General features: G+C 43.5%; 1 protein-coding gene across 2 annotated transcripts in view; it reads right to left on the bottom strand.

Annotated features, from left to right (window-relative positions):
- RNLS (renalase, FAD dependent amine oxidase) overlaps positions 1–27,329 on the bottom strand; it is a 100,849-nt gene that overhangs the window by 29,055 nt on the left and 44,465 nt on the right. For both annotated transcript variants that reach the window (XM_081189789.1, XM_081189790.1), the window contains exon 5: positions 30–203. In XM_081189789.1, the coding sequence (XP_081045915.1) occupies positions 30–203 (174 nt within the window). The remainder of the gene's footprint in view (positions 1–29; positions 204–27,329) is intronic.

The raw sequence follows: 27,329 nt of genomic DNA, 5'->3' as shown, positions 1-27,329 counted from the left end.
TGCTTAAAGGGAATAATGGGAGCACTGACCTATATTGCGCTTCTTATTATCAATGGAGATGAAGCGTATGCAGGGATTATCGGAGATGTACCGTACTGCCCAAGGGACATCAATCTGTGTGCCGGCTTCATAAAAAAGGCCCAGAGCGTAACGAGAGGAGTAGCTCACAGATTCCAGTTGCTGCCTTTGACTTTTGTTAATTACTGTGGAGAAAAAAAAAAGACAAATAAAGGAATTAGACAATTACTTTTCTCTCAGAGCATTAAACCTGCAAATAATGCTATAGTTAAGCCGCTTAGACTTTTCCTAAAACAGCACTCATATGTGCCTAGAAATAAAAGGGAGGGGGGTTGCGGGCGGCAGAAGCCATGCGCCACTACATAGTTTCAAATGACAGAACACGAATGTAGTCCTGGGTCTTTGTTACTGTCACACAGAGGGTCATCAGACAATTTTAAGGATACTTAAGAAGCCACGTTTTATGAAACACGGGATATATCCTTGTGCGTAAAATGGAAAGGGAAGGGGACAGGTAGATGTGAGCGGAGGCGAAACAGAGCAAAGGGTGGGGAGGCGATATAAGCCACTTGCAGAATCCCCCCCCCCAAAAAAAAGGGTGTGTGTGGAGAGCTTTGCCACAACAGAATCTCGAGAACACATTATGGCTAAGAGGAAAGTCCTGCAAGATAAAATCGTATCATCCACAAAATATATGTAATCGGATTACTAGCTAATGGCTATAACAAGGAGAAGAGGAAGAAGAATTACATCTCACAAAGGGTATCGTATCACATATTAATACATTTAATTTGGGACATTTCATAACTTACAGTAAATTCTAAAAGCCCACTCAAGAACAGAGACGTGGTAGTCCATTCAGAAACCCGTTCCAAAAATGTTATTAGGCAAATAGGAATCCATTTCCTCCCAAGGAATAAAACTCAAAGGAAATCCCAAGAGGCCGTGTCCCTGAGTGTACTTTCAAATCTTTGTTATTATTGCTATTACATTTCTACCCCACCTTCCCTTCAAGGACCTCAAGGCGGCATATGTGGTTCTCTATTATATCCTCACAACAATCCTGTGGGGTAGGTTAGGATGCGCGATAGTGCCTGGCCCAAGGTTGCCCAACGGCTGAGTGGGCTTTCGAACCTGGGTTTTTCCAGTCCTACTCTGACCACTACAACACCGTGTGTTAACCGTGAGGAGCCTACATCATTATTCATGCCCTAAGAACTACTTTCAGATTTGCTGGTGGAAGTACAGTGGTACCTCAGGTTACAGACGCTTCAGGATACAGACTCCAGAAATAGTACTATTTCTGGGTTAGGGGAGTCTGTAACCCGAGGTACCACTGTATCCCCCTGCTGTGGTGGGCCGCTGTGGTGGTCTGGGCTGCTGACCTTGTCCTCTTATTATAATGCAGACATAAATTCAAGAATGTGAGTCTTATTTTAGTCTCTTTCTCCTTAAAAGTAGTCAAGGAGAATACTTTCAAGCTTCCATAATAAATAACAATACATACGTAATATTGTACTCAGTAGAATTACCCGCGTAGGTAGATTTCCTTTGCATGCAAAAAATTACTAAAAAGTCATGCAGCCACATGTGTCCATCTGCATGTTTGGAATTTAGAACAAGGACTCCAGAAAATATCAATCTTAAGCACCAAATAATCTTTTCATTACTAATCAGCAACATTCTTGACAATGCAGACTCAGTTCTTGGTGACCTCTAGATCTGGGAATTCATGAGTACAAAAATATATATGTCTATGCTGCTGTGAGTATAGATAAGATTGTGAGTCGTGGACAAGAACCAGTGCATTCACGATTAGAGATTAAAAGTGCTGTTTCATTTCAACATGGCTCCAGAGTAATTTCCCTGGACTAAACACACATGGAGACATTCATTCATTTATTTATTCCACTTTCACGCCTGCTAAGGACCCTCAAAGCAGTTGGTACCATAAAACTAACACCCCCCCCCACAGAAACATGCTATATATATATATATATATATATATATATATATATATATATATGCAGGTTTTGGTGTCTTCGGGTGTCTTCCCGTGTAAGAGTTGGGGTGTCTAGGCGACGTTTCGACGAGGTCTCACTCGTCATCTTCAGGCTGGTGCTTTCGGCTTCTTGTTACTGGAACAGAGCAGGATCTCAGTGTTTGAGTTCCTATAAATACTGTTGAGGGGGTGTGGTGTATAGCCTCCAACGTTCTGGGCAGAGAGGAAGTTCCCAGGTTAGTGTGCCTTTTCTTCTTTTGTTCATTAATTACTTGAGGGATATCTTGAGTGATTTCTTGAGTGATATTCTGAGTACCACTTAGGAGGGTCATTAGGTGTGGATTAGTTGCTAAAGCTTTCGTGTCTTGACCTCTTGAGCTTGTGAAGAGTTTTTCTGAGAAGATGGCTGTACTGCAAATAGTTGTGCTCTGGCTTGGCTTCGTGTATAGGGGCGAGCTGTGGTTTTGTGCCCTGTGCCAGCCAGATCTGTGTAGGGATTGCAGGGGGGTGCAGTATCCGGAGGTGCCACTATGGTTTGGCTACTGGATGGTGTCTGTAATTTATCTGTGGAGAGGGTCTGGGTTTGGGTCTGGTGTGGTTGATTGGAGATGGCGTTCTGTGTGCCTCTGGTTCTGGTGTCGGTTTTTGTGGGGAGGGCTAATTTCCAGATGTCTGGCAGGCGGGACGTGTCGTCACGCTTGTTCATGTTGTGAGGGTGTTTCTCTATCTCGATGGCTTCCATGATTATTCTCTTGTGGTGATGTTCCATGTTAAAGAGCAATTTGGAATCTGCAAAATTAATTTCGTGTCCTGTTTCTTTCATGTGTTGGTAAAGAGAGGAAGTTTTTTCTTCTTTTTTGACGGCATTCTTGTGTTCTGCGATACGTGCATTTATTCGTCTGTTTGTTTGTCCAATGTACGTGGCTGGGCAGACTTTGCAGGGTATTTCATAGACCCCTTGGTTTTCTAGCTGGATTTTATCTTTGGGGTTTCTGAGGATATTGGCTATTTTTTGGTTGGTGCAAAAGGCTGTTTTGATATTGTGTTTATGGAGGATTTTGCTAATTTTATCTGTAGTGCCCTTGATATAAGGAAGGAGGGCCATGCCATTGTTTTCTTCTGTGTCTTGGTTTTTGGGGGGTGTTTCTTTTTGGATTAGCTTCGTAACCCTGTTTTGCTGGTATCCGTTGGCGATTAACACATTTGAGAGATTCTGTAACTCAGTTGTCAAGTGGTCTTTGTCAGCCAGGCGTTTGGTTCTGGAGATGAGAGTCTTGGCTACGGAGTTTATTTGTGCAGGGTGGTGGTGTGATTGTGCATGTAAGTAGCGGTTGGTGTGTGTTTTTTTCCGGTAGATAGTGTGTCCTAGGGAGCCATCAGGTTTTTTGTAGATTAGGACGTCAAGGAAGGGAAGTTGGTTGTTGGCTTCTATTTCCATAGTGAATTGTATTTTGGGGTGTAGGCTGTTGAGATGTGTGAGGAAGCTATCTAGTTTTTCCTTCCCGTGTGGCCAAATTACAAAGGTGTCGTCAACATATCTGAGCCAAAGTTTGGGTTTGTGTTCTGACTTGTCTAAAGCATTGGTTTCAAAGTGTTCCATGTACAGATTTGCGATGACCGGAGAGAGGGGTGATCCCATAGGTGCTCCTTCTATCTGTTTGTATCTTTGTCCATTGTGGATGAAGTACGTGTTGGTTAGGCAGTGGTTGGTCAGGTCCAGGATGTATTCGGGGGGATTGTATTTGTTTTGAATGGCTGTCAAGGCTTCATTAAGTCGCCTAGACACCCCAACTCTTACACGGGAAGACACCCGAAGACACCAAAACCTGCATTCCTGTACCCGTGAAAATCTACGAAAGCAAATATCTCACCTCTACGGGGAGGAAACCTTCCAGCTGACAAGAACCTACGAGAAACTAGAAATCCGAAGAGCCACCATCTTATGTGATCTCTTGTTCCTACGCAACTGCCGAGACAACAACTTAATTCCCACATGCTTCCAACTTAAATTCCACTCTAAAACCCCAGCTACCGAAAGGATCCTGAAACGAACTGAACTATCCCTAATCAGAAACGAACTACATAAGAAAAGATACCTACTAAACCAAACCAACAAAGATCTGCTCACTCTTCACCTCAAACTCTGTAACAAAATCCACCCTGCACTCTGGGACAAATGCAAACAACTAGCCGTTTGGAGAGCTGAAACTGAGTCCTCTCACAAGACAGACACACACACCAACAAACTCCACAAACTAGAGAAACGCCAGAAGCCCAGCCACCCTCCACAACAACCCATGAAACAAACAGTACATAACATATCAGACAGGATCCTCACCTCAACTGAAACCAAAGTACTCTCCAAAGGTTTCAACTTTGCAGTCGCCCCGAGACGCATCCCCACGGAAAACATCATATGCGGAGTCGAAGCTAGCCTAACCAAAATCAACCCAGATGAAGCCAATAAAATCAGACTTGAAGTCACCAACATCCTCTGCTCCAGCAAACCACCCAGAAGCAATTTACACAAAGAAGAACGGAAAGCACTCACCAACCTGAGGAAAGACAACAACATAATCATTCTCCCAGCAGACAAAGGTAATGCCACTGTTGTGATGAACACATCGGACTACCAAGCAAAACTATCAAATCTACTCCAAGACCCTACCTACCAACCTATAAAAACAGATCCCACCACCTATCTGGAAAAAACCACCAAATCCAAAATAAAAGCCTCTCCTATCAGTGAAGAAATCCAGCTAAGAATCATCCCCAGAGAAAAATCATCCAGATGCCCCAAACTCTACGGTCTCCCCAAGATACACAAAGAAGGAACACCACTCAGACCAATAGTCAGCTCCATAGGCTCACCTCTACAAAATCTCGCTAAATTTCTCGCTAAGCAACTTCAGCCCTATGCAGAATCTATTGCTTCACACGTTACAAACTCCTTCCAGTTCATAGAAACAATAAAGAAGCAAAACCTACATCCCGATGACCTACTTGTGAGCTTCGATGTTGTATCTCTCTTCACACAAGTGCCCATTAATGAAGCCTTGACAGCCATTCAAAACAAATACAATCCCCCCGAATACATCCTGGACCTGACCAACCACTGCCTAACCAACACGTACTTCATCCACAATGGACAAAGATACAAACAGATAGAAGGAGCACCTATGGGATCACCCCTCTCTCCGGTCATCGCAAATCTGTACATGGAACACTTTGAAACCAATGCTTTAGACAAGTCAGAACACAAACCCAAACTTTGGCTCAGATATGTTGACGACACCTTTGTAATTTGGCCACACGGGAAGGAAAAACTAGATAGCTTCCTCACACATCTCAACAGCCTACACCCCAAAATACAATTCACTATGGAAATAGAAGCCAACAACCAACTTCCCTTCCTTGACGTCCTAATCTACAAAAAACCTGATGGCTCCCTAGGACACACTATCTACCGGAAAAAAACACACACCAACCGCTACTTACATGCACAATCACACCACCACCCTGCACAAATAAACTCCGTAGCCAAGACTCTCATCTCCAGAACCAAACGCCTGGCTGACAAAGACCACTTGACAACTGAGTTACAGAATCTCTCAAATGTGTTAATCGCCAACGGATACCAGCAAAACAGGGTTACGAAGCTAATCCAAAAAGAAACACCCCCCAAAAACCAAGACACAGAAGAAAACAATGGCATGGCCCTCCTTCCTTATATCAAGGGCACTACAGATAAAATTAGCAAAATCCTCCATAAACACAATATCAAAACAGCCTTTTGCACCAACCAAAAAATAGCCAATATCCTCAGAAACCCCAAAGATAAAATCCAGCTAGAAAACCAAGGGGTCTATGAAATACCCTGCAAAGTCTGCCCAGCCACGTACATTGGACAAACAAACAGACGAATAAATGCACGTATCGCAGAACACAAGAATGCCGTCAAAAAAGAAGAAAAAACTTCCTCTCTTTACCAACACATGAAAGAAACAGGACACGAAATTAATTTTGCAGATTCCAAATTGCTCTTTAACATGGAACATCACCACAAGAGAATAATCATGGAAGCCATCGAGATAGAGAAACACCCTCACAACATGAACAAGCGTGACGACACGTCCCGCCTGCCAGACATCTGGAAATTAGCCCTCCCCACAAAAACCGACACCAGAACCAGAGGCACACAGAACGCCATCTCCAATCAACCACACCAGACCCAAACCCAGACCCTCTCCACAGATAAATTACAGACACCATCCAGTAGCCAAACCATAGTGGCACCTCCGGATACTGCACCCCCCTGCAATCCCTACACAGATCTGGCTGGCACAGGGCACAAAACCACAGCTCGCCCCTATACACGAAGCCAAGCCAGAGCACAACTATTTGCAGTACAGCCATCTTCTCAGAAAAACTCTTCACAAGCTCAAGAGGTCAAGACACGAAAGCTTTAGCAACTAATCCACACCTAATGACCCTCCTAAGTGGTACTCAGAATATCACTCAAGAAATCACTCAAGATATCCCTCAAGTAATTAATGAACAAAAGAAGAAAAGGCACACTAACCTGGGAACTTCCTCTCTGCCCAGAACGTTGGAGGCTATACACCACACCCCCTCAACAGTATTTATAGGAACTCAAACACTGAGATCCTGCTCTGTTCCAGTAACAAGAAGCCGAAAGCACCAGCCTGAAGATGACGAGTGAGACCTCGTCGAAACGTCGCCTAGACACCCCAACTCTTACACGGGAAGACACCCGAAGACACCAAAACCTGCATTCCTGTACCCGTGAAAATCTACGAAAGCAAATATATATATATATATATGCAGATTTCTTGACAAATAAACAATTTCAGATAAGAACAGAGGAGACTAACTAGTCTCTAACCTAGTAAGAAACCATTAACTGGTTACTACCTTGCTAAAGCATGGTAGAAAGCAAAAGTCTACATTTCTAGCAATTTCAACAGAGCCATCCACCCGCACATTGAGAGAAAATTCCACAAAATCAGAATGGTATTTCCTGATAATAGATATTCTTGTTCATGTTCAGTACAGAGGGGCTTTAGGCTCAGTGGTGGGGTACCTGCTTTGCATGCAGAAGGTCACAGGTTCAATCTCTAGCTAGGGTTGGGAGATACCCTGTGTGAAACCACAGAGAGGCACCACTAATCAGTGTAGACAGTCCTGAGCCTGATGCAGCAATGATCTGACTTCCCATGTTCTTAATGGTGGCTCCCAAAGTTTTATAAGTCCATTATTCTCTTAAGGTCCTCCAAAATATGGCCAGTATTCTGAAGAGTGCTATTCATTGGGCAGGCAACATTTTCACACGTCCCCTGTGAAAAGGAAAATTACAGTGCTCTGGCCTGAAAAAGAATGCAATGGTATGTGATATTATATTTTAAAAAGTCATTAGGAAAAATGAAGGAGCATCAGGGGGGAAAGGATCCACCAGATCATTGTGTAAGGCAAAGACAAATACAGTGGTACCTCAGAAGGCAAATGGAATCCGTTCCAGAAGTCCATTCGACTTCCAAAATGTTCGGAAACCAAGGCGCGGCTTCTGATTGGCTGCAGGAAGCTCCTGCAGCCAATTGGAAGCCGTGGAAGCCCCGTCGGACGTTTGGCTTCCAAAGAACGTTCGCAAACCAGAACACTCACTTGCGGGCTTGTGGCGTTCGGGAGCCAAAATGGACAAGTACCAAGGGCGTTTGACAACCAAGGAACGACTGTATGTTCTAAATGAAGGTGATGCTTCCTTGAAATTGCAGAAATCACCAGTGCCATCTGCAGGTAGTCACAGTTGTCACTGCTTCGCGTCACCCAGCAGTGGTTCTGAAGCAAACTCCAGAGCCGCAAGCCCCACAGGGCAATAGGAAGGGCTGCTAATCCATAGCTGTCATGCACTTCAACTGTATTCACAGCCTCCGCCCTAACTACTTGACTCACCCTTTCATCGGTGCCTCGTTCACCCCACGGGCATTGAAGTTTAATGACTCTTTAAAACACTTTATATACACCAATGAAGTGGGAGGCGACACAACCCAGTCCGCCCTCCCCACCCCCATTTCATTCAGCTGAATGCAAGAAATCTGCAGCTAAAGCATCACCAACAGTTATTAATTTTATTATAGAGGTGAGGAAACCTCCGTTCCTACCCCCAGTCTGAGGGCAGTATTCCCTCCTGAGAAACCTTCCAGGAGCTACATGGCAATGATGGGCAAGGCCTGTTGTGAAAGCTGGTGAAGCAAGGGCTGTGATTCGTATATTTGCACAGCAGGATACATTCCAGCTATGCAAACGTCAGAAGGTTTCCATACAGACATCTGTATATCCTCCATCCATTATTGCAGTTCAATAACACATTTTAGCCAGGCAAAAGCAATAAGAGAGGGTGTAGGTATGTAGCTTTGTGTGTGTCTTTTTTTTTGGGGGGGGTGCAGATAGGAGAACAGCTAGGAGAAGCCAGGAGGCCTGAGGTCCTGGGCCCTATGTTTTATTATAATGCAGGGGTGGTGAAGGGACGCGGGTGGCGCTGTGGGTTAAACCACAGAGCCTAGGACTTGCCGATCAGAAGGTCAGCGGTTCGAATCCCCGTGACGGGGTGAGCTCCCGTTGCTCGGTTCCTGCTCCTGCCAACGTAGCAGTTCGAAAGCACGTCAAAGTGCAAGTAGATAAATAGGTACTGCTCCGGCGGGAAGGTAAACGGCGTTTCCGTGTGCTGCTCTGGTTCGCCAGAAGCGGCTTAGTCATGCTGGCCACATGACCCGGAAGCTGTACGCCGGCTCCCTTGGCCAATAAAGCGAGATGAGGCCGCAACCCCAGAGTTGGCCACAACTGGACCTAACGGTCAGGGGTCCCTTTACCTTTAGGGGTGGTGAACTGGTTTTAGCCCAAGAGCTACAACCAAAGGGGCACTCATTCAAGGGTGGGTGGAACCAAATGCCAAGGGTGGCCAGGGCCAGAGGCAAAAGTGAGTGGGGCAACAAACATTAATGTTAGCTTTGTACCGTATGTTACCTGGTTTCTACACATACCTCTATCTATCCTCCATCCAGGCAAGCAAATGCCATCATCAGAGCTTCAGAACACATTTCAACATCAAAAGAGGGGCTAAAGCAGGGTAGATGAGGAGCATGACCTAGGGAGAGGTTGTGTGGCAAGAGGAGAGTCCAGAAGGTCAGATAGGAAGGCCTGGAAGACTGCACCTGGCCCCCAGATCTGAGGTTCCCCACCCCTGATATGAAGATTTATGCCTCACTTTTTTAATACAGACAGCAACCGCTTTAGGAGTATCCAATATGTGCTCAACAATGTACACGCATATTGTGCCGAACCTGGAAGTGACCCAAAAACTTCACCAAAATGTCACCAAAAAGGCGACGGAACGGGGTAGGCTGACGTGGGCCCCACCGATACGCATGGGAGTCCGGAACTGATTGTTGCCTGTATATATGAGCTATTCAAGGCACCCTGCAATAATTAAAATCACAGTAAGAAAATACAGCAACAAGAAGAAATATATATAAGAGACACAGGCATGGCAGATAAAACAGTCCTTTGATAAAAACACCTCAATGTGGAAAATTAAAAGATTGATAAAATAAAAGGATGTCTTCACAAGTCAGCAGAAGGCCATCAGAGAGGAGGCTCCCCGAACCTCATAGACTGAAGCATTCCACCATCCTAGTTGCTGTGGCTGTTGTCCTGCTCCTCATCAGAACTGAACATTCTCCCAAAGTGGGACATAGACAAGGGCTCTGTGGTGGCTACCCACTCCTGCTTAGAGACACCCTGTGAAGTTACAACCTGGTGCCACCATAAATAACTGGTTCCAAAGTAAAATCACTCTTACCATCAATAGTCCCCCCCCCCAAAAAAAAACTTCAGTCAAATCTACCCTCCTGTAAATTAAGCCCATGAGGTCTAGGCATGCCCTCTGAGGCAGCTGAGGACAAGTCTTTGCCATCTTGCACGGGGCAGCCATCCAGGTTTTTGTAGGCTTCCATCATATCCCCCCTCAATATTCCTTTAACCTAGTTCATAGGACTTTGTTTCAAACGCCCACCAGGTTCCTTGCTCTCCTCTTAATTTGCCCCAATTTGGCTATATATTCCTTAATATGTGGTGCCCAGAACTGGGCTCAGTACTCTAGATGAGGTGTGACGACTGCAGGATAAAATGGGACTATCACTTATTGCTACTCGGAAACCATGTCTCTATTAATGTAGCCTAAAACTGCATTTTCCTTTATAGCAGCCATGTTACACTACTGACTTACGATCAACTCATGATTGCCCACAATCCTGAGGTCTTTTCACTACAGCTAAGCCACTATACCCATGGATTTAATTTTACCTCGGTCCTGTATACCTGAAAGAGCGTCTCCACCCCCATTGTTCAGCCCGGACGCTGAGATCCAGCACTGAGGGCCTTCTGGCGGTTCCCTCATTGCGAGAAGTGAGGTTACAGGGAACCATACAGAGGGCCTTCTCGGTAGTGGCGCCCGCCCTGTGGAACACCCTCCCTTCAGATGTGAAGGAAATAAGCAGCTATCTTCTTTTTAAAAGACATCTGAAGGCAGCCCTGTTTAGGGAAGTTTTTAATATTTAATGCTGTATTGTTTTTAACACTTGATTGGAAGCCACCCAGAGTGGCTGGGGAAACTCAGCCAGATGGGTGGGGAATAGATAATAAATTATTATTATTATTATTATTATTATTATTATTATTATTATTATCCCTCCCCACCAGCCTATATCTGTGTATCTGATTTCCCTCACCAAGCGCAGCACTTCAAAATACAAAACATACCAAAGTAGTCCAACTACATTCAATTCTACAAGTAAGGGATGACTAACCTTTTCAGACCTTTGGGCACACTTTAACCCTCTGGCCACTTATCTCCCCCTCCTCTGGATCAACCTCACTGAGAGACGGAGAGAGATAAGGGGGCATGCACACAAACACACTTCACTTTTCCAAGAGATCTATGTCAAAGTCGGATCTTGTGGAGTTAATCTGACCTTTGAAAAACACTTAAGATAGGAAAGAGGAAGTGGGAAAGAATGTGGCACTTCCAGCTTTTGCTCCATGTATTTTTCAACAGAGAAAAATGTAATCACCCTCACCACTTCATGAGCAGTGAGTTGTGTGTGTGTCTCAGAAGACTTGTGGGTGCTAGGGAAAGACCTCATGGGTGCCACGTTTGTGACCCCTTCTACAAGTTGTGTTAAGAAGTCCTACTTCCTTAGTTGTGGCTCTTGTGAACTATTGAGTGACAGTATTCCATGTGCCAGACGTTTCAGGTGAAGGCTAAGCTGAAATTAATACCATTTTACATTCACATGGGATAGCTGATCATCTGTGAACAGGCACAATCTGGATCTTATAGAGTTCCCCTGTGTGCTCAGACTTCTGAATGAAGCACCCTCCCCATGGGGCCCTTCACCTTTCGTTAGCTATCTCATTAATAACCGTGACTGAATAGTCACTGGAAACATGGCTTAAATCTCAAGGTGAAACACCAGTTAAATGGTTAATGTGGCAAAAAAAGGATATAAAGCAGACACTTCCCTTAAAAGTCTGTGCCAAACTAACCAATTCTCTACTAGGTTTATCTTTTAAAGTACGGTAAGTTTATATGATTATTCAAATTACCAATGCACTTGCACCAACTTTCTCCTTTAATTGGAACAGATAGATATACACAAAATATGCAATATCCTCCCCATGGATCTACATTACTGTGATGTTTCATTATTAAGAAGCCATTTGGCAGGTGAAAATGTACATGTATGGTCGTGTTTGAGGGCCTATTAGCATCTAGTCTGAGCAAATAAAAGCCTTTGTGAACTGAACGTCAACGTAACATTCAAGTTTCGAATGAAAGACAAAAAATGTTCACGTTAAGTGTTGTCTTTCACCCATTGCCTAGATCAGATTAACAGAAATATTGCATAACAATGCACAGTTATATGCCTGGCATTGTGAAGATTTCTACTAAGGACAGTGAGGTGAGTCAAGTTCAATCAAGGTGAGAGTTTCAGTTTTGGGAATTCTGCGTCTGTTGGTTTGAATTTGAACAGGGAAGATGATTTGACATTGTTTCTAAAATAATATATATATATATCTCCTTCCTTCCCAAAGCAGGTATGATTTAATAACAACTCTAGAGTGTGGGTGTTGGGGGCAGAGTTGTGCTCTTGCTTTTAGACTGCACTCACACAGAGTACAAGATGCTGGAGCTCTCTGAGAGTTCTAAAAAGCGAAGCTAATTAAGTCATGGATAGAAGGTTTGCAACAGACCACCACAACTGGAGCATAAACGGAAGCCTTGGTCATAACTGTCCCACTGGCAATTTAATTACAAAGAAACAGAGATGGCTATTTCCCCCTGAAACAAACTAAAAACAAAACTGTATTATCATTCAGACGTAGCAACACCTCTCCCATTATGACTTAGAAAGAAAAACCGCCATCCTGATGCTACAACATTCAAACAAAGATGGTAGTGCTCCATCCTAATATGGACAAGTGATAAATTAAGGACTCCAATGTGCAGAAGCCAGAAGACACTCCCATGTACCATGAGAGCTGGGAGATAACCACGTTGAGCGCTTATAAATTAAGAAATGAGAACCAACAAACTCTCTATAGAGAGTGAAGGAATTGACCTGAATACCCAATATTGACTTGGAAGTGGTAGAGTAGTGGGACAATGCCCAGCAAGAGTCATCTGCTGGGTCAATGACAGTGATGACTTGTGTGTAGGCTCTAGGTTGGTGCAACTGGATGAAAGCAAAGGGCAGGCGGGTTCTGTAAAGAGGAACGCAGAAAACACATGGTGGGGGGTTCAAGGTATGCCTCACCTTGCTAAGGATCCCAGATGCAGGGGGAAGGGCTGTAGCTCAGTGTTAAGAGTACATATTGTGCATGGAAAAGGTCCCAAGTTCAATAAATGGCAACTCCAAGTAGGGTTGGGAAAGAGTCCTGTCTAAAACCCTGGAGAACTGTTGGGTAGCCAACACTGTGCCCTCCAGATTAACTGGACTGTAAATCCCACCATCCCTACCCATTGGCCATGCTAGAGATGATGGGAGCTGGAGTTCAATAGCAATTAGAGGGCCACAGGTTCACCCACTTTTGCTGTAGACAATACTGAGTGAGATGGACCAACAGATTGACGTGCTGTAAGGCAGCATCCTGTATTCCTTATAAGAGTGGTAGTACCCAAGATGAAGCTGAATGGGGCAATGAGCTAGGAAGGAGAAAAAAGAGACCCATGTCCTTGATCTGGCAGGAAAACCCCTCATAAGCAGTAGTATGTGTGGGAATTAAGGACCATTTATGAGCAAGGAAAGGGAGACTGTAGGAAGTGGGATCAGTTGAATGAAACATATTAAATGGCAAGGAGAAAGGAAACCAGGGATAAAGGAGCTCTTGATAGTAAAAGAAAAGAAGAAACAGGTTCCTTGTATGAATCTTCTTTACACTAGGTCAGGTCATTTTGCAATGTACTCTCTATTGATTCATCTGTTTGGAAAAAATCATAGTTAAAAATTAGTGGTGTGCAATAATAAAAACACAACAAATAAGGCAGATTAAAAACAGTTTCCCAAAAGAAATCTGATATCTGACATTGAGTCGACAGAACCTTTTGGGAAGGCCTGTAGAAATAGTTGACAACCATATGTCAGGAGTGCTCTGATGGTGTTTCCTGCTTGGCAGGGGGTTGGACTCGATGGCCCTTGTGGTCTCTTCCAACTCTATGATTCTATGATTCTAGTTTCTAGCATCTGATGAAATGTGTATGATGTTGGTACTTGTCTAACTTCAGTGGACAGGCCTGCTTAAGGACCTGATCTGAATAACCATGAAACAAACCTCAGGTGCCCATGGAGCCATGAGGTGTGCCCATATAGTGAGCAGACAGGTATAGAGGGAGTAAACTGATCTCTCAAACATCCTGGTGTTTAGGGCTTTATACACTACCGCTAAACTTTAAATTTGGCCCGGGAGCATATTAGCAACCAGCGTAGTTCTCAGCGCACTAGTGTTATGAGTTGACTCTAATGTCCTACACACAGAGATATGCTGCAAACCAGGTGAGGCTGTTTACCCACCTTGCCCAATGTTTACTACTCAGGCTGGCTGTGGTTCTCCAGATTCTCAGGCCAAAGTCCCCCAAATCACCTGATACTTCCGGTAATGGGGACTGAACATGGGAACCTTTGCATGCCTGAGGCAGTATGCTTCTGAATACAGTTGCTAGAAACCAAAGGAGGGGAGGGGAGGGGAAGAGAGTCCTGATGCTTGCTTCTGTGCTTCTTTCCCCCATGATTGTTTCTTGTCAAACAGAGGTTTGAATCAGTAGAAAAATCTAGGGCTTGGTGAACTACCCTTCTTTCACGTCAGAAGGTTGATCTGATATGGGGAATATGTGGTGATGAGGTGATATTCTAAAGCATTTGGGGGAGGGTTTAAATATTAGGTGGCTGAAAGTCTTTCCTCCTTCCTTCCTTCCTTCCTTCCTTCCTTCCTTCCTTCCTTCCTTCCTTCCTTCCTTCCTTTCTCAAATACTTATCTCACCCTTCCTCAGGTACAGTGTGCAGTCCTCCTTTCTCCTCATCTGATCATCACAACAACCCCCAGTGACCTTCATGAGAATTTGAACCTAGATGTCCCCAGTTCTCTAGCTCTGATACTATAAGCACTGAATTATGCTGGATCTATTCACACAAGGAAAGGTTAAGTGAGACTGGCAGATCTGGACTGCTCAGTAGAGGAGCATAGAATTGTATTGTTCACCTTTTATTTTGTTACTTTCCTTTTGTATGTATATACCTATGCTTGGGGTTGTGTGAACACACACACACACACACACACACACACACACACACACACACACACAATGTTCAATGCAGTTCAAAAAATATATTATTTCTTCCTTCAACAGACTGTTTTGTTTAAGATGATTTTATTTGTAGTGTCTGACTAAATCATACTTTGGCCAAGAATTTAAAACTAGTCAATTAGATACAGATTGCCTGAACAAGCTGTAGTATTTTGAAGCTGCTGCTGATTGCTGTTTTAAGTTAAAAAGGAAATTGTGGTTAAACTGTAACATAGGTATTTTTAGCGTGGGCATTCTGCTTAACAGAATTCAGAAGAACATTTGCCCCGACAGATTATGCAGCCTGACCTTTTTTTTACCTTGGAGCTGATGGTTGCCAAGACCAAATTCCAAGAAGAAGGGATACAAGAAAAGATGTGGTGTTAGTTCCGTGGAGTTGGAATGTTCCAAAAAACAAGGAACATCGATTGTGCCATAACTAGCAATAGGATTGTTGAAGTGGTGCCCAATTAAATGTTCTTTTGGGATGACTCACTGGATGGGGTCTGACTGATCCAACAGACTCCAGGCTGTGAAGGAATCCTCCTCTCCCACCCCCCACTCCCGGCTAAATTGGCTGGAGACCCTGGGAATTTTATGCCTTCTCCCTGCATTGTGTGGTTGGGCTCTTTGCCTGAATCATCTACAGCTATTCATAAGTATCTTGTTGCTGTGCTGCACCTGCTCCCTTGCTTGTTGGCCAACGTGGACTAGACTGTGAAGGCTGCCGGGTGGACGGATACAGCCCTTGCTTGTTTCATGGGGTTAAACCAGAACACATGTAGTCCCTTTCCCCATTCCATGAGACTGATGGCAAAGCAATGAATGTCTAGAATAAGGGGGTGGGGTGGGAAATGGAAAGAAAGGCAACTTCCTGAAATGTTTTGATCAAGGAGATTCATTTACCCATGAGACTAAAAGCCATGTCTGAACATGCATGGGAAGATACGGGGGGGGGGATTAATACATGCACAAGAATAGGTAAGAGAAGAACAATACAAAGCAATGTTCAAGCATTCTGCACTTCCCACTATACTTGGGAGATGGATCCAGATTTAGTCATCCTTTAGAGAATACTCATAGAAATAAATGGGACTTCAGCTAGTGATTAACATAATCTCCATTGATTTCAGTGGATGTACTCTAAACCTGAATGACTCTCAGAAATCACAGAATCATAGAGTTTGTGCCACAAGATTCCTGAAGCGAAAGCACTTCCACATAGGAAATATTTGGTATATTTATAACTCTGGCTTTCTTCCCATTATGGAACTCAGGGAGATGTACATGGGTTTCCCAGAATGTCTCACATCTAGGCACTGACGAAACCCAAACCTGCTTCACTTCAGCTAGATTGCTGCTTCATGTGCCTTGTACACCACACACTGTGGCACAATACCTTGAATCCTTAATATGGGCTGGCATATGAAAGGAGCACAAATGTGGTGAAGAGAAACAACGATTAGTTGCAGCCAGATTACATGAATGTGCAATTTTTTAAATGGGTATCACATTTCTATCTTGGCAATCCTATACATGTCTCCTCAGACATAGGCCCCACTGAGTTCAGTGGGAGTTACTCCTACGCAAGTCAGTATAGGATTTCAGCCTAAATCCTCTGAGTATGCTTCCTGTGCACCAATCAAATTAATTTCAAACTAGGTAAAACTCAAGTTAAACATTAGCACTAAACAGATATATAAGCAAAGCTTCCACATGTTACAATAAATATGCTATTCTGGTGTGTCATTAAGGGTGTAAATAGTAACAATAATATTTGATAACTGACACCACAATCCTAGGCATGTCTGCTCAAAAGTAAGGCCCATTGAACAGGAAACTATTTACTGTATTGTAGCCTAAATTGTATTCAAAATTGTTGGTAACTGGGAGCTCACGCACAGTAATTGCATAATTTTATGAGTGAGTTTGAGATGGTTGCTCTGATACCAGTTGTCCGAAGCCCCACATGCTATGGTGACATGCAAGTCTAGAGATAGGTAAGTTTTTTTATTTTGTTTGATTCTATAGCGCCAAACCTACCTAATTTGTATTTTCTGCAAGAATACAGGAACCAAAACTTCTTTCAAAATTTAGACTTCTCTGAATTTTGCAATGCAATTCTCCAGCCAATGTGTACACCAATGAAAGCAACACATACAATTTGATTATATTAGGGTACATTGCTTTCAAAGAATGTGTACATTAGGCAAAACTGCACACAAACATCTTTATTACAACAAATACACACTAAAATGATGGTGAATTTTCATGATTATTTTCTTTTCTAATGCAATCTAGAAATGGAACTGTGGTGAACTGAATTTAAGGCTGGAGAAACAGAGAGAAATCGAAATTAACAGATCCACCCATGTCTATAAGCAACTTTGGACATTTGTCTTACAAGTAAAAAGTTTATTTTGGCAATTTAAATTCTGCTTATCCATAAAAAGCAGGGAAAGTTTAAAAACATACTCTTTATGTAAGACTATAGAGAATTACTGTTTGCGTTATGGAGAAAACCTTTAGAAGCACTTCTGAGAACGAAACCGTAACATAGGAAACCGCCCTTGAACACTGTTGCGACTTGTAAGGGTAGAGCTGTATTTTTAAAACGCAATGTGAGAACGAGCCTGAAATACTTTCTTTCCCTTTAGAATAAAGGACATTTTGCAATCAGAAGCGACACTGTTTCAACCTGACAGGCCTTAAACTCTATACAGCATTATGTCTGAGGTCTTGAATTATACAAAATTACACATTACATTAAAAGTTGATGAAGTCAGCAAGCAAGAAAACCATTCCTTCCTTTGTGGGATTTCTCTACCAGAGAATCAGAAGCTGCTTATTAAGATGCTATCTGTGAGGAGGCTATAAAGAAGAGACTTTAAAAAGGAAAAAAGAAGAAGCCATTTGTTAATCATTAAGGTTTTTTTTTTTAACTGTCACAGTGAAAGGATGCTGGCTTCTTGCCACCGCATAGGCCATTTCCAGCTGCAGAGCATTTGACTGCTTTTATACTTACGTAGGAGGTAGCAAAGGTTATGAGAAAGACATGGTCCTTGAGCTGAGTTTCCTTATCATGTCTTCAGATTTTAAAGGGCAGCACTGCAGATAAATTCAGCCATGTTAAGGCTTGCACAATAATGGCAATTAAAAAAAAAAGATATGCAAAAATGTAAGTGCACTTCGAATGTGCTGAACTTCCATTTTGGCGTTTCTACTGAGAGCCGCAGCATAATAGTTATCTTTGCAAGAGCACAGTGCTTAGGAACATTACGGCAATTGTCTATTAACGAGCGGCATTTCTAAATCACTGTCGTCATGAATGGTTTCCTATAAAGTTTATTGCCTGAAGTTTGTGACACGTGAAAGATGTGTAAAGGGTACATTTATGGAGTTATATAATCAAAGCAGGGGAAAAGACACGAAGAATTACGTCGCAATGAGTTTTATGAAGTAACATAATGAGTTACAACAACTTTTCAGGTGCGTGTATCAGTTCAGTGAAACAACTGAAAAACAAAACCTGGCCTACATTATAAGAAACTCAAGCAGCTATTCATATAAAATCCTAAATTACTCAGCTAGAACGCTGTTCTGATACAGACCAACTTAAGTGGAATACCCTGATTCTAAAAATATTACGTAGGCATATGCCTCTCAGTGATATCATTGCCACATATTCCTAGATCAAATGTGCTATCTGGCTAAGGCAAAACACCTGAGTCCCACGGTTCTCTTTGGGAAGGAGTGAAGTACATCCTCTGAATAGTGCAGCAAAAAGAGCTATAGCTGTGTAAACTTTCATGTATTGAGATTATGAATCATCTTTCTAAATACAGAAAGTGCATGGAGAAAACAAGGACACCCAATAGTAGTTTCTTGTAAGCTCATGCTTAACCAGAAAAACCTTCCTCCAAATCCAATCACAATGATTTGGAGGGCCCTGCTCATAAATATGCTGTTTCGTTATGCAAAGGGGAGAAATGGCTCTTCTGTTAGCCTAGGCATTGTACTGGTGGGTGGTGAGAGTCACCCTGGATGCCTGCCTGTGCCAAGAGACTGGAACGTAAATTACACCCATCTGACAGGCTGCACCTTCCAACTATTCAAAGATTTGCTTCATAGAATCATATGCACACGTCTCCCAAAAGGGATAGATATATAGATTTTTTTTGGTTCATTTATTTCCCACCTTTCTTCCAAGGAGCTCAAAGTGGTGTACGTGGCTACCCGCTCCCAATTTCAGTCCAAAGTTGCCCATTGAGCTTCATGACCAAGGGAAGATTTGAACCCTTGGTCATTCCAACCACTACACCACACTGGCTCTCCTTATGGTTGTGACCTAGGTTTTAATGTGCTCCTAGACACTTCCTAGAGTGCTACAGGACTAAACAGCTAGAACAAGTGTGGTTAATGGAAAAGGGTATAGCGGGCATGACTAACCCCTAGTTCTATAAGCGAATTGAGTCACTAGGCAGTTCCTGAGCTTAGCTAAGCACAACACGTGTTAGAATTGCAGCTCTTGTTGCAATCATGCCAATAAAAATTGTGGTCCAGGCTATCCAATATTCTGAAGTCTTATTTCTTTCTTCCAGCAAGTACCTGCACCAGCATTACAAGTGAGATCTGTAACAAAACGTTGCAGTATATTGCCACCTAATAATAGGAATACTTCTGTTCTATGTGCCAGCCAGCCAGTCACTCAGCCAGCTGTGCCCTCCTTTAGGTTGCAACAAATCAGGAAATGGTAGCTTGTGGCCACCCAGATGTTGTAAAATTCCAATGTCCACCCGTCTCAGTTAGCATGGTCAGTGTTCAGGTATGACGAGAGCCCAACAATATCTGCTATAAGGCATTAAGAGGCCAAACTGAGCATTTCACACCACACAACTTTCTTCCCTTTCTAACACTCAATCTTCTGTAGGTAAACACTATACTCCATTCTTATTGGGGTTTTGTTTTAGGAATTTGGGTTATATTTAATGTTAATCTTACTCAGAGCAGACCCACTGATGTTAATAGACATGACTAACTTAGGTTCCTTAATTTCAGTGGGCCTACTTTGAACAGAACTTAGTTGAACACAGTCCTCGCCTCCTTGGGGTTTTTTTTGTGTTAAAAATTTGTTGTGCTTTGGTAAAACTTAAGGGTTCCCTTCAGCATACTGATACCTCTCTCTTCTTTCTCAGCAACCCCATTTTGGCTACAATCCTCTTGGTACCTTGCACGCAAGTTCACTATTAGAAGGAGTGCTATTTAGCTTAGGGGGTTCAGTAGTTCATATTTTAGCAAACCCAGCTTCTCCTCTAGGGATGGGTCATAGAGCATCTGCTTTGCATGCAAAAGGTTGCAAGTTCAATCCCTGGCACCTCTAGGTAGGGCTGGGAGACAATTCTAGAAAATTACTGCCAGTCAGTGCAGACAATATTGAGTAGATGGACTAATGCTCCAACTTGTTATAAGGCAACTTTCTGTGTTCCTGAAGTGCACGCATACTGTATTCTGTTCTGTGCATTTTGAAAACAGGGTAACTGGTTCACTTTTATCAAGTGATAAAATTATGAATTCCAATTGTCTGACTTTAAGATCATGTGCTGGCAAAAGGGTGCGTGGCATAGCAACAGCCTCCCCCCCCCCCCATGGATGTATTTATTAATTAAGCTGGAATTACTCCATGGTCTTTGTAATAATTTGGACCACGCCATGGCAGCTTTGTTTCCTACCTTGAAGTGCGGAGATTTAGACAATGAACCTTTTCACGGTACATGCCATAAATATAAAACTCTCATTGCTTATATAATCTTAATTACAAAGCACTTAGCAAATAACTTTTGCATAAAGCATAGCATGCCTCAAGCAGTTGAGGTGAACAATGAAATAAGAGCATTCATTTTCTTCGTGCATGACACTATTTGCAGAAATGGCACTAAAAGCCTTTTAAGTCACACAAAAAAGAATCTGGGTTTCTGAGGTGGCCTCTCCCTTGTCAGAGAACAAAGGCACGTCTAGTGATCTTGACCGACCTGTTTATCTCCTCCACACTTATGAGGGATCAAAATAATATTTGGTTTAGGAGAATTCACTCATGCACCTAGCTCTAGCTGGTAGATCTCAGGTTTTACACACCTGTGCTAAGGCACCTGGCTTAACCTCTGCACCATGTAAACCAGGGATGGGTAACTTGTGGTCCTCCAGTTACTGTTGGGAGTCTAACTCCGATGAGCCCCAATCAGCATGGACAATGGTTCAAATCACTTGGCTCCCCGTCCCTGATGTAAGCAGAAAATGCTTACTTCCCATTTGTTCCAACATTCACATGCTGGAAGAACGGTGCTTTGGAGCGGGCTGCCCTCTGTGTACTACCCAGATCTATGTATTCTTTCCCTCTGAACCAGATAGGGCCAAAGGCAGAAATCGAGCAGATGAATCTCTGCGTCCTGATGTCATTGCTCAGTGGGACGCTTAAAAGTCTTCCGGGCAGGAGAAGTGAGAAGAGCAGGCTGAACGTGGCCTAAAGCATGAAGTCAAAAACAACTGTGAGACCAGCTGGAAGGGAAAATAAAAAAATATATGGGCAATACCCCAGGTTGGCGGATCACAATTTAAGGCAATCCCATCTTCTGTAGGCACAACACCAGCTTCCTTTCCTGTTTCATCCAGAGATGGAATATACCCACAAGATTCACAAAGCTTCCTTAATGCTTCTACACAACACAGATTGGCCCAGTGATTCCTGAGTGGGTAAGAGGATCTGGCCAGATACAGTTCTCCATGTACCATGCTGACAGGGAGGCAGGGCTGCCCACCTGTCAATCACCTGGCAAGACGCCAGGAGACCCAATGTCAAAAGAAGTACTAGTTTAATGGCATTCTGAGTGCAGTCCCCATTCTTTCCTTTCTTCCTTTGCAGCCTGGCTTAGACACAAGTCAAGCTACACCAGGGGGTTCTCAGTTGGCTGATTGGCACTGACAACATGCCTTTCTTACCAATGAACAATTAGGTGTGAATTCCAAGGCTCCCACTTGTTCCTTTGCAGCTGTGTCTTTACCTGCCCCCCCACATCTGTCAGGTGTGGGCCAACTGGGTGTTATTTGTAGAATGGCCTCATGGGCCAAGTTGGGTCTAATTTTGCCTGTGGGCCATAGACCTCCCACATCTGCAGTAATGTACCACCACATTAATTTTGCATGGCTCATTTTTTGGAGTCAGAATATTGACAGATCTTTCTACCAAGTGCAGTCTTAGATTCCCTCCAAACCGAGCTTCCATTGTGCTACAGACACTGTCAAGACACTGTCAAGGATTCTCAGCAGCACCACACAGAGTTGCTGCAGTGAAAACAATGGCTGGTTACCTCCAGCAGATTGGAAGCCACTTCTCCCCACTCTTTGGGGTGGGGTGGGGTGGGGCCCTGTTGAATGGAAGGGAAGCAGGTAGAGTGGAAGTTCACATGTGAATGCATCCCAGGCACAAAAATCATCTGACCCAGCCTATCCTTCTGGGGCCAGAACAAAGAGCTGACATCTACTCCCACTTAAAGTCCTCAAGTGATTCAGCGAAACCACATCAAAACACTATGGGAAGCAGCTGATGGGCTGAGCAGCACAAAAGACATACTATAAGCATAAAACAATCTTTCTTCACTTCTGTGAAGCGAAGCATAGTCAACCCCTGTCTTTTCTGGTCATGCTTTCTTTTTTAAAAAAAGTCTCTTACAACATACAGTGGTACCTCAGGTTATATACACTTCAGGTTACATACGCTTCAGGTTACAGACTCTGCTAACCAAGAAATATTACCTTGGGTTAAGAACTTTGCTTCAGGATGAGAACAGAAATCGTGCAGCAGCGGTGCAGCGGCAGCAAGAGGCCCCATTAGCTAAAGTGGTGCTTCAGGTTAAGAGCAGTTTCAGGTTAAGAACAGACCTCCAGAACGAATTAAGTTCTTAACCCGAGGTACCAATGTATACCACTTAATGCACTGTCTTGATACACTTGCATATTGCTCTCACAGCCCACCCAACGAAGTATTGATCCTTCATTGCAATTGCTGCTCCACTTTCATTCCCATGAACATATCACTGTGTATAAGAAACAGTATTTCTTACGCAGGACTCTCTCCTCATGATCGCATGTCCTTAATATTATGGGCTGGTTAGTTTTACTTCCACTGATTAATCCCTCTGTGTATTTTCCCCACCTGGCATTTCCCTTTAAAATGATTCCTTCCTGTTTTTAAGAAACATTCATGGGGTGCAATGCAATTTTTTAAAAACTATTCCACTTCATATTTGGATAGAAGGTCTGCATTATACACCTGGTACAGTGAGTTCTATGTAAGCTCACACCATAAAAAAGCAATTCACTTTGGGGGTGTTTGTAATCAGGAACAGATTAAAGCAATGAGGATCATATTATACTCAGCCAAAGACTGAGAACCCACCTCCCAGATGGGGGAGGAACAAATCTGTCAGTTTTGGGTTCTCTCCTTTTCTCACACACCCCTCACACACAGAGTCCTATATCCTCTCAAAACAACCTTTGGACGCCAGTGGTTGGTGCTGGTAGTGTAGTGGCAAATTCAGAAGTGCAGGGTTCCTTTATGACAGTCATTCCACACCTCCTCACAGCCATGCCGCCTTCTAAGATTATACATCAAAAATGAGCTTTCGGTCTCTTACTTTGTTTGGAGCTCTGATGAACAATATATGCAGGATCAGGGTATGGGTTTGTTTGTTTGTTTTTAGTTCATCAAGAAGACGACAAATGTAGAAAGAACAAGAGGCTTGGCTTTTGCTGAGAATAAGTTACAACTCCGAGCAAATCACACAAACACACGCTCAGAGCAAAACGTTTTTGGGTTTTGCAGAACAAAGCAAAGCAGCTTTTAAAAGTTTCAACAACACAGCCCAGAAGTAATTTTTTTTTAAAAAAACCAACCCTTATAGGGCAGAGACATAAATGTGCAGAAATTAAATTACAAGTCCTCAGCTTCAAAATACCAGGGTCCTTCCCAAAGCAATAGCAATTTGCCTTCAAATGATGCCCGTTTCAAGTGTTTCCCCAGAGGGGAGGAGGAGGCAGAGAGCAGAGCCTTTAGATAGCCCAGAATGTCCTTGGCAATGCTCTTGGCAAGGACATTCTGGTGCAAAATTGCAAAACTGCCTGAGGGAAAAATCTTGGGTGCTGCAGATAATGACCTATTAGTCTCGTTCTTTAGCTACTTAGAGGGCAATTAATATGAGAACTTTGTAGCAGCAATGCATAAGTCAATGCAAATCATCACTCATTGGGAGCTGGGTTGGAGGGTGTCAACATGGGGACTTTCCTAGAACTCTGCTCCCACAAAATATAATGAATCAATGACCCGCAACCCTGGCTAACTACACCCTTGGTTGGCGCAATCCTAAACTAACCCAAGGTTAGTTAAAGGACAATGCACTAGAAAAGTCTCTTGATGTTGTTTAGCGCACAAGTAATTGAGCAAGAAATAACTATAAGGCTAAACCCACTGACTCCAGGCCACAAAGTGAAACAGGAAACAAAATATAACTTCACGGTCTTTAAAAGAGATATGGGAATTGCTATGGCAGAATATAAATGACATTTTTTTCTTTCCTGTCCCTACATTTCTTTGAAAGCAAAATCTCAAGTGAATTGTGTTGGGCCAAGGAACCGTTTACTTCAAGGTGGAGTCAGTGAATCATGAGGAAAAACTGGAAGTGCTGGCAGGCATATGCTAATCCGCTGTACAGTTTGTTCTCTTGACATATATTAGGAAATTGCTTAAATAATAATAACAATATTAATATATTCAAGTATTTCCAGCTGGCATACATATCCTTGATCCAGCACATTATCTGCTGCACCAGCTGGGTTAACCGAAATCCGTTATTTAGTGACAGAAAACAATTGTCACTGCTCTGGTCAAAAGGCGCTGCTCAATGGAAATTAAACTCCCTGCTTTCTCCTCAAATTTCAAATCACCCTGATTGGGCAGATGAAAGATATTTGATAAGATAAGTGGAAGTAATTGGCATTACTCAAAATATGTATTAATTACCTGTGACTGGATGTATCAAGTTATTTCAAGCTTGTACATTAGAAATTAATGAAGGATATGCAATATTTGCCAGTGAATCTTCGAGAATCTTCGGTGATCTAAATATATTGCAGATAGCAGCCTTCTAGAATTGTCATGTTTTCTGTGCTTGCGCCCTTCAAGGTTCCTGTCCACATGTGTGACAGAAGGCCTGTGACAGAGCTGTAAGCAAATGCCTTCACAAAATTCTCTAACTCAGAGGTTTTCAACCTTTTTAAGTCCACGGCTCCCTTGACCAACTGCATTCTTTCTGCGCCGCCCCTGTGGGGCTCAGGAGCCCAGTTATGTCACCCCTTGCCTGCAGAGCTGGCAGCCTCTCACCCTTTTTCGAACACCCTCCCTTGTGCAGTGTTCCCTCAGCCTCCTCTCCTCTCCCCTCTCTTGGGAGTCCTCTGGGCTCTGCTGCCCTGGTGTCTGAGCTGCCCCTACCATCCCAAAGAGAGGTACCTCCTCACACTGCCCCACAGGGGCCTGGGAAGAGGATGCACCAAGCCTTAGTGGTCTAATGGAGACTGGCCAAAGGTGAACACTTTACCTTGGGAAGCAGCAGTGGCAGCAGTGGGTGCTGCAGGGCCTGCATGGTGGAAAGGCTCATCCTCAGCACCGGTCCCAGGCACTGCTCCCAGGCAGGCCTTGCACACAGCAAGCACAAGAAAGGCCAGCACAGTGCCTGCCGCCTGCCCAGCCTTCAACTTGTCTGTCCATTCCCAACTGCAAGGGCTGGTGGACTAGCTGGCTAGGCTCCCTCACCTGCTTACTCCAAGGCTGCCTCAGCTCCAGGCAACAAGCACTCCCTGACCAGCCCCAGAGCCACCATTCACCTGGGGAGCTTGTAGCCAGGGCTGCTGCAACGAACAGCTGTGCAAGCCTTGGGGAGGCAGAGACGCGAGGAAGGGGGGGGGGAAGGAAAGAGGGACAGAGGCCAGTGTTGCCTGTGGCACCCCTGACCAGCATTCAGGGCACCTCAGGGTGCCACGGCACACTGGTTGAAAACCCCTGCTCTATTCTATCTGTGGGCAAAGAAACTGATGTGTTAAAAAGAAATAAATCCTGAACTTCTGCAGTGGGGAGTAAAAATTATCCCAAAGGTTCTATTTTTCTAGAAAAAGAGATGCTGGAACTTATTATGAGTGCCTCCCTTGTTCTCTTATAATGGCAATGGTGCACACCTAAGAGGTGCTGGAGATGAGTTCTGGTGAGTTCCGGCTGGAAAAAAAGCCCTGGTTCTAGTGGTGGAGAGTAGTAGGTCTCACCAACAACAGTCACAATAGCACACTTGAGGTTGTTTGTTTGTTTGCTTGCCTTTCAGGGTTGGGGGTTGTTGTTGTTGCTGCTGCTTATGCAGGTGGGAGCAGGAGCAACTGTGCTGGTAGTCTGGCTACCATTTACATCTTCCAAAAATCCCTGGACCTACCTAGTGCCATTCTGCGACAGTGGAGGAAGGTGGCCTACAGAGAGGATGACATCTACTCTCTCTCTCCCCCACCCCCGGCACATGATGGAGAAGATTATGAAAAGCAGACTTTTTCTAGCTAAGAAAAATAAAAAATTTCTTCCACAAAAAAAGGTCTTCTGAGAAACGTCTCATGTTATCCTCAGCTCCAGGAAGCACAGGCAGAAATAGGATGGGGCCAGGAAGTTGTTGCAGTGGGAAATGGTGGGTTAAGGAGTTTGGCCTGGCAAGTCAGGAGGCAGACAGTTTGGGTGGTACTCAATGCTAGTCCTACTCAGAGTAGACCCACTCAAATTAACGACGATGACCAAGTTAATTCCACTAATGTCAATGGATCCAATGTGTGCAAAACTCTCCCACAAGAGTGGGAAATCAAAAGATCAGGAAGAATCATCCATTAACTATTTCTGCATAGAATGTGATGTGGTAGATAAAATGTTAAGAAGACATTCTACAATAGTAATCCTCTGAACACAGCCTCTGTAACACTACAATACTCTAGAGGTCGTATTATATTTCAGTCCATCTCAGATCTCAGTCCTGAAAGATTGTTGGCAACAAGGTGAAAAGATGAAAAAGATTGCAAAACGCATTGCATACCATTGGATCACCTTTCTTGGAAATGATATTGGGTAGACTTTTAAGCAAGGCATAATAATTATTCATGACATGATGCAGATTGTGATGAACAACTTTGTGTACCTGCCAGTTGTATATGGCTGCACCTATGAAAGTTGAGCTATATACCTATAATGGATTTGACTGCAATCTGAAACACCAGAGACAGGAAACCGGCAGCCCTCCAGATGATTTTCGACTCCCAACTCCTATC

This window comes from Podarcis bocagei (assembly GCF_964188305.1).
Source record: "Podarcis bocagei genome assembly, chromosome: 4".
Taxonomy (NCBI): Eukaryota; Metazoa; Chordata; class Lepidosauria; order Squamata; family Lacertidae; genus Podarcis; species Podarcis bocagei.
The sequence above is the reverse complement of the archived record's forward strand: the minus strand, read 5'-3'. Positions and strand labels throughout refer to the sequence as shown.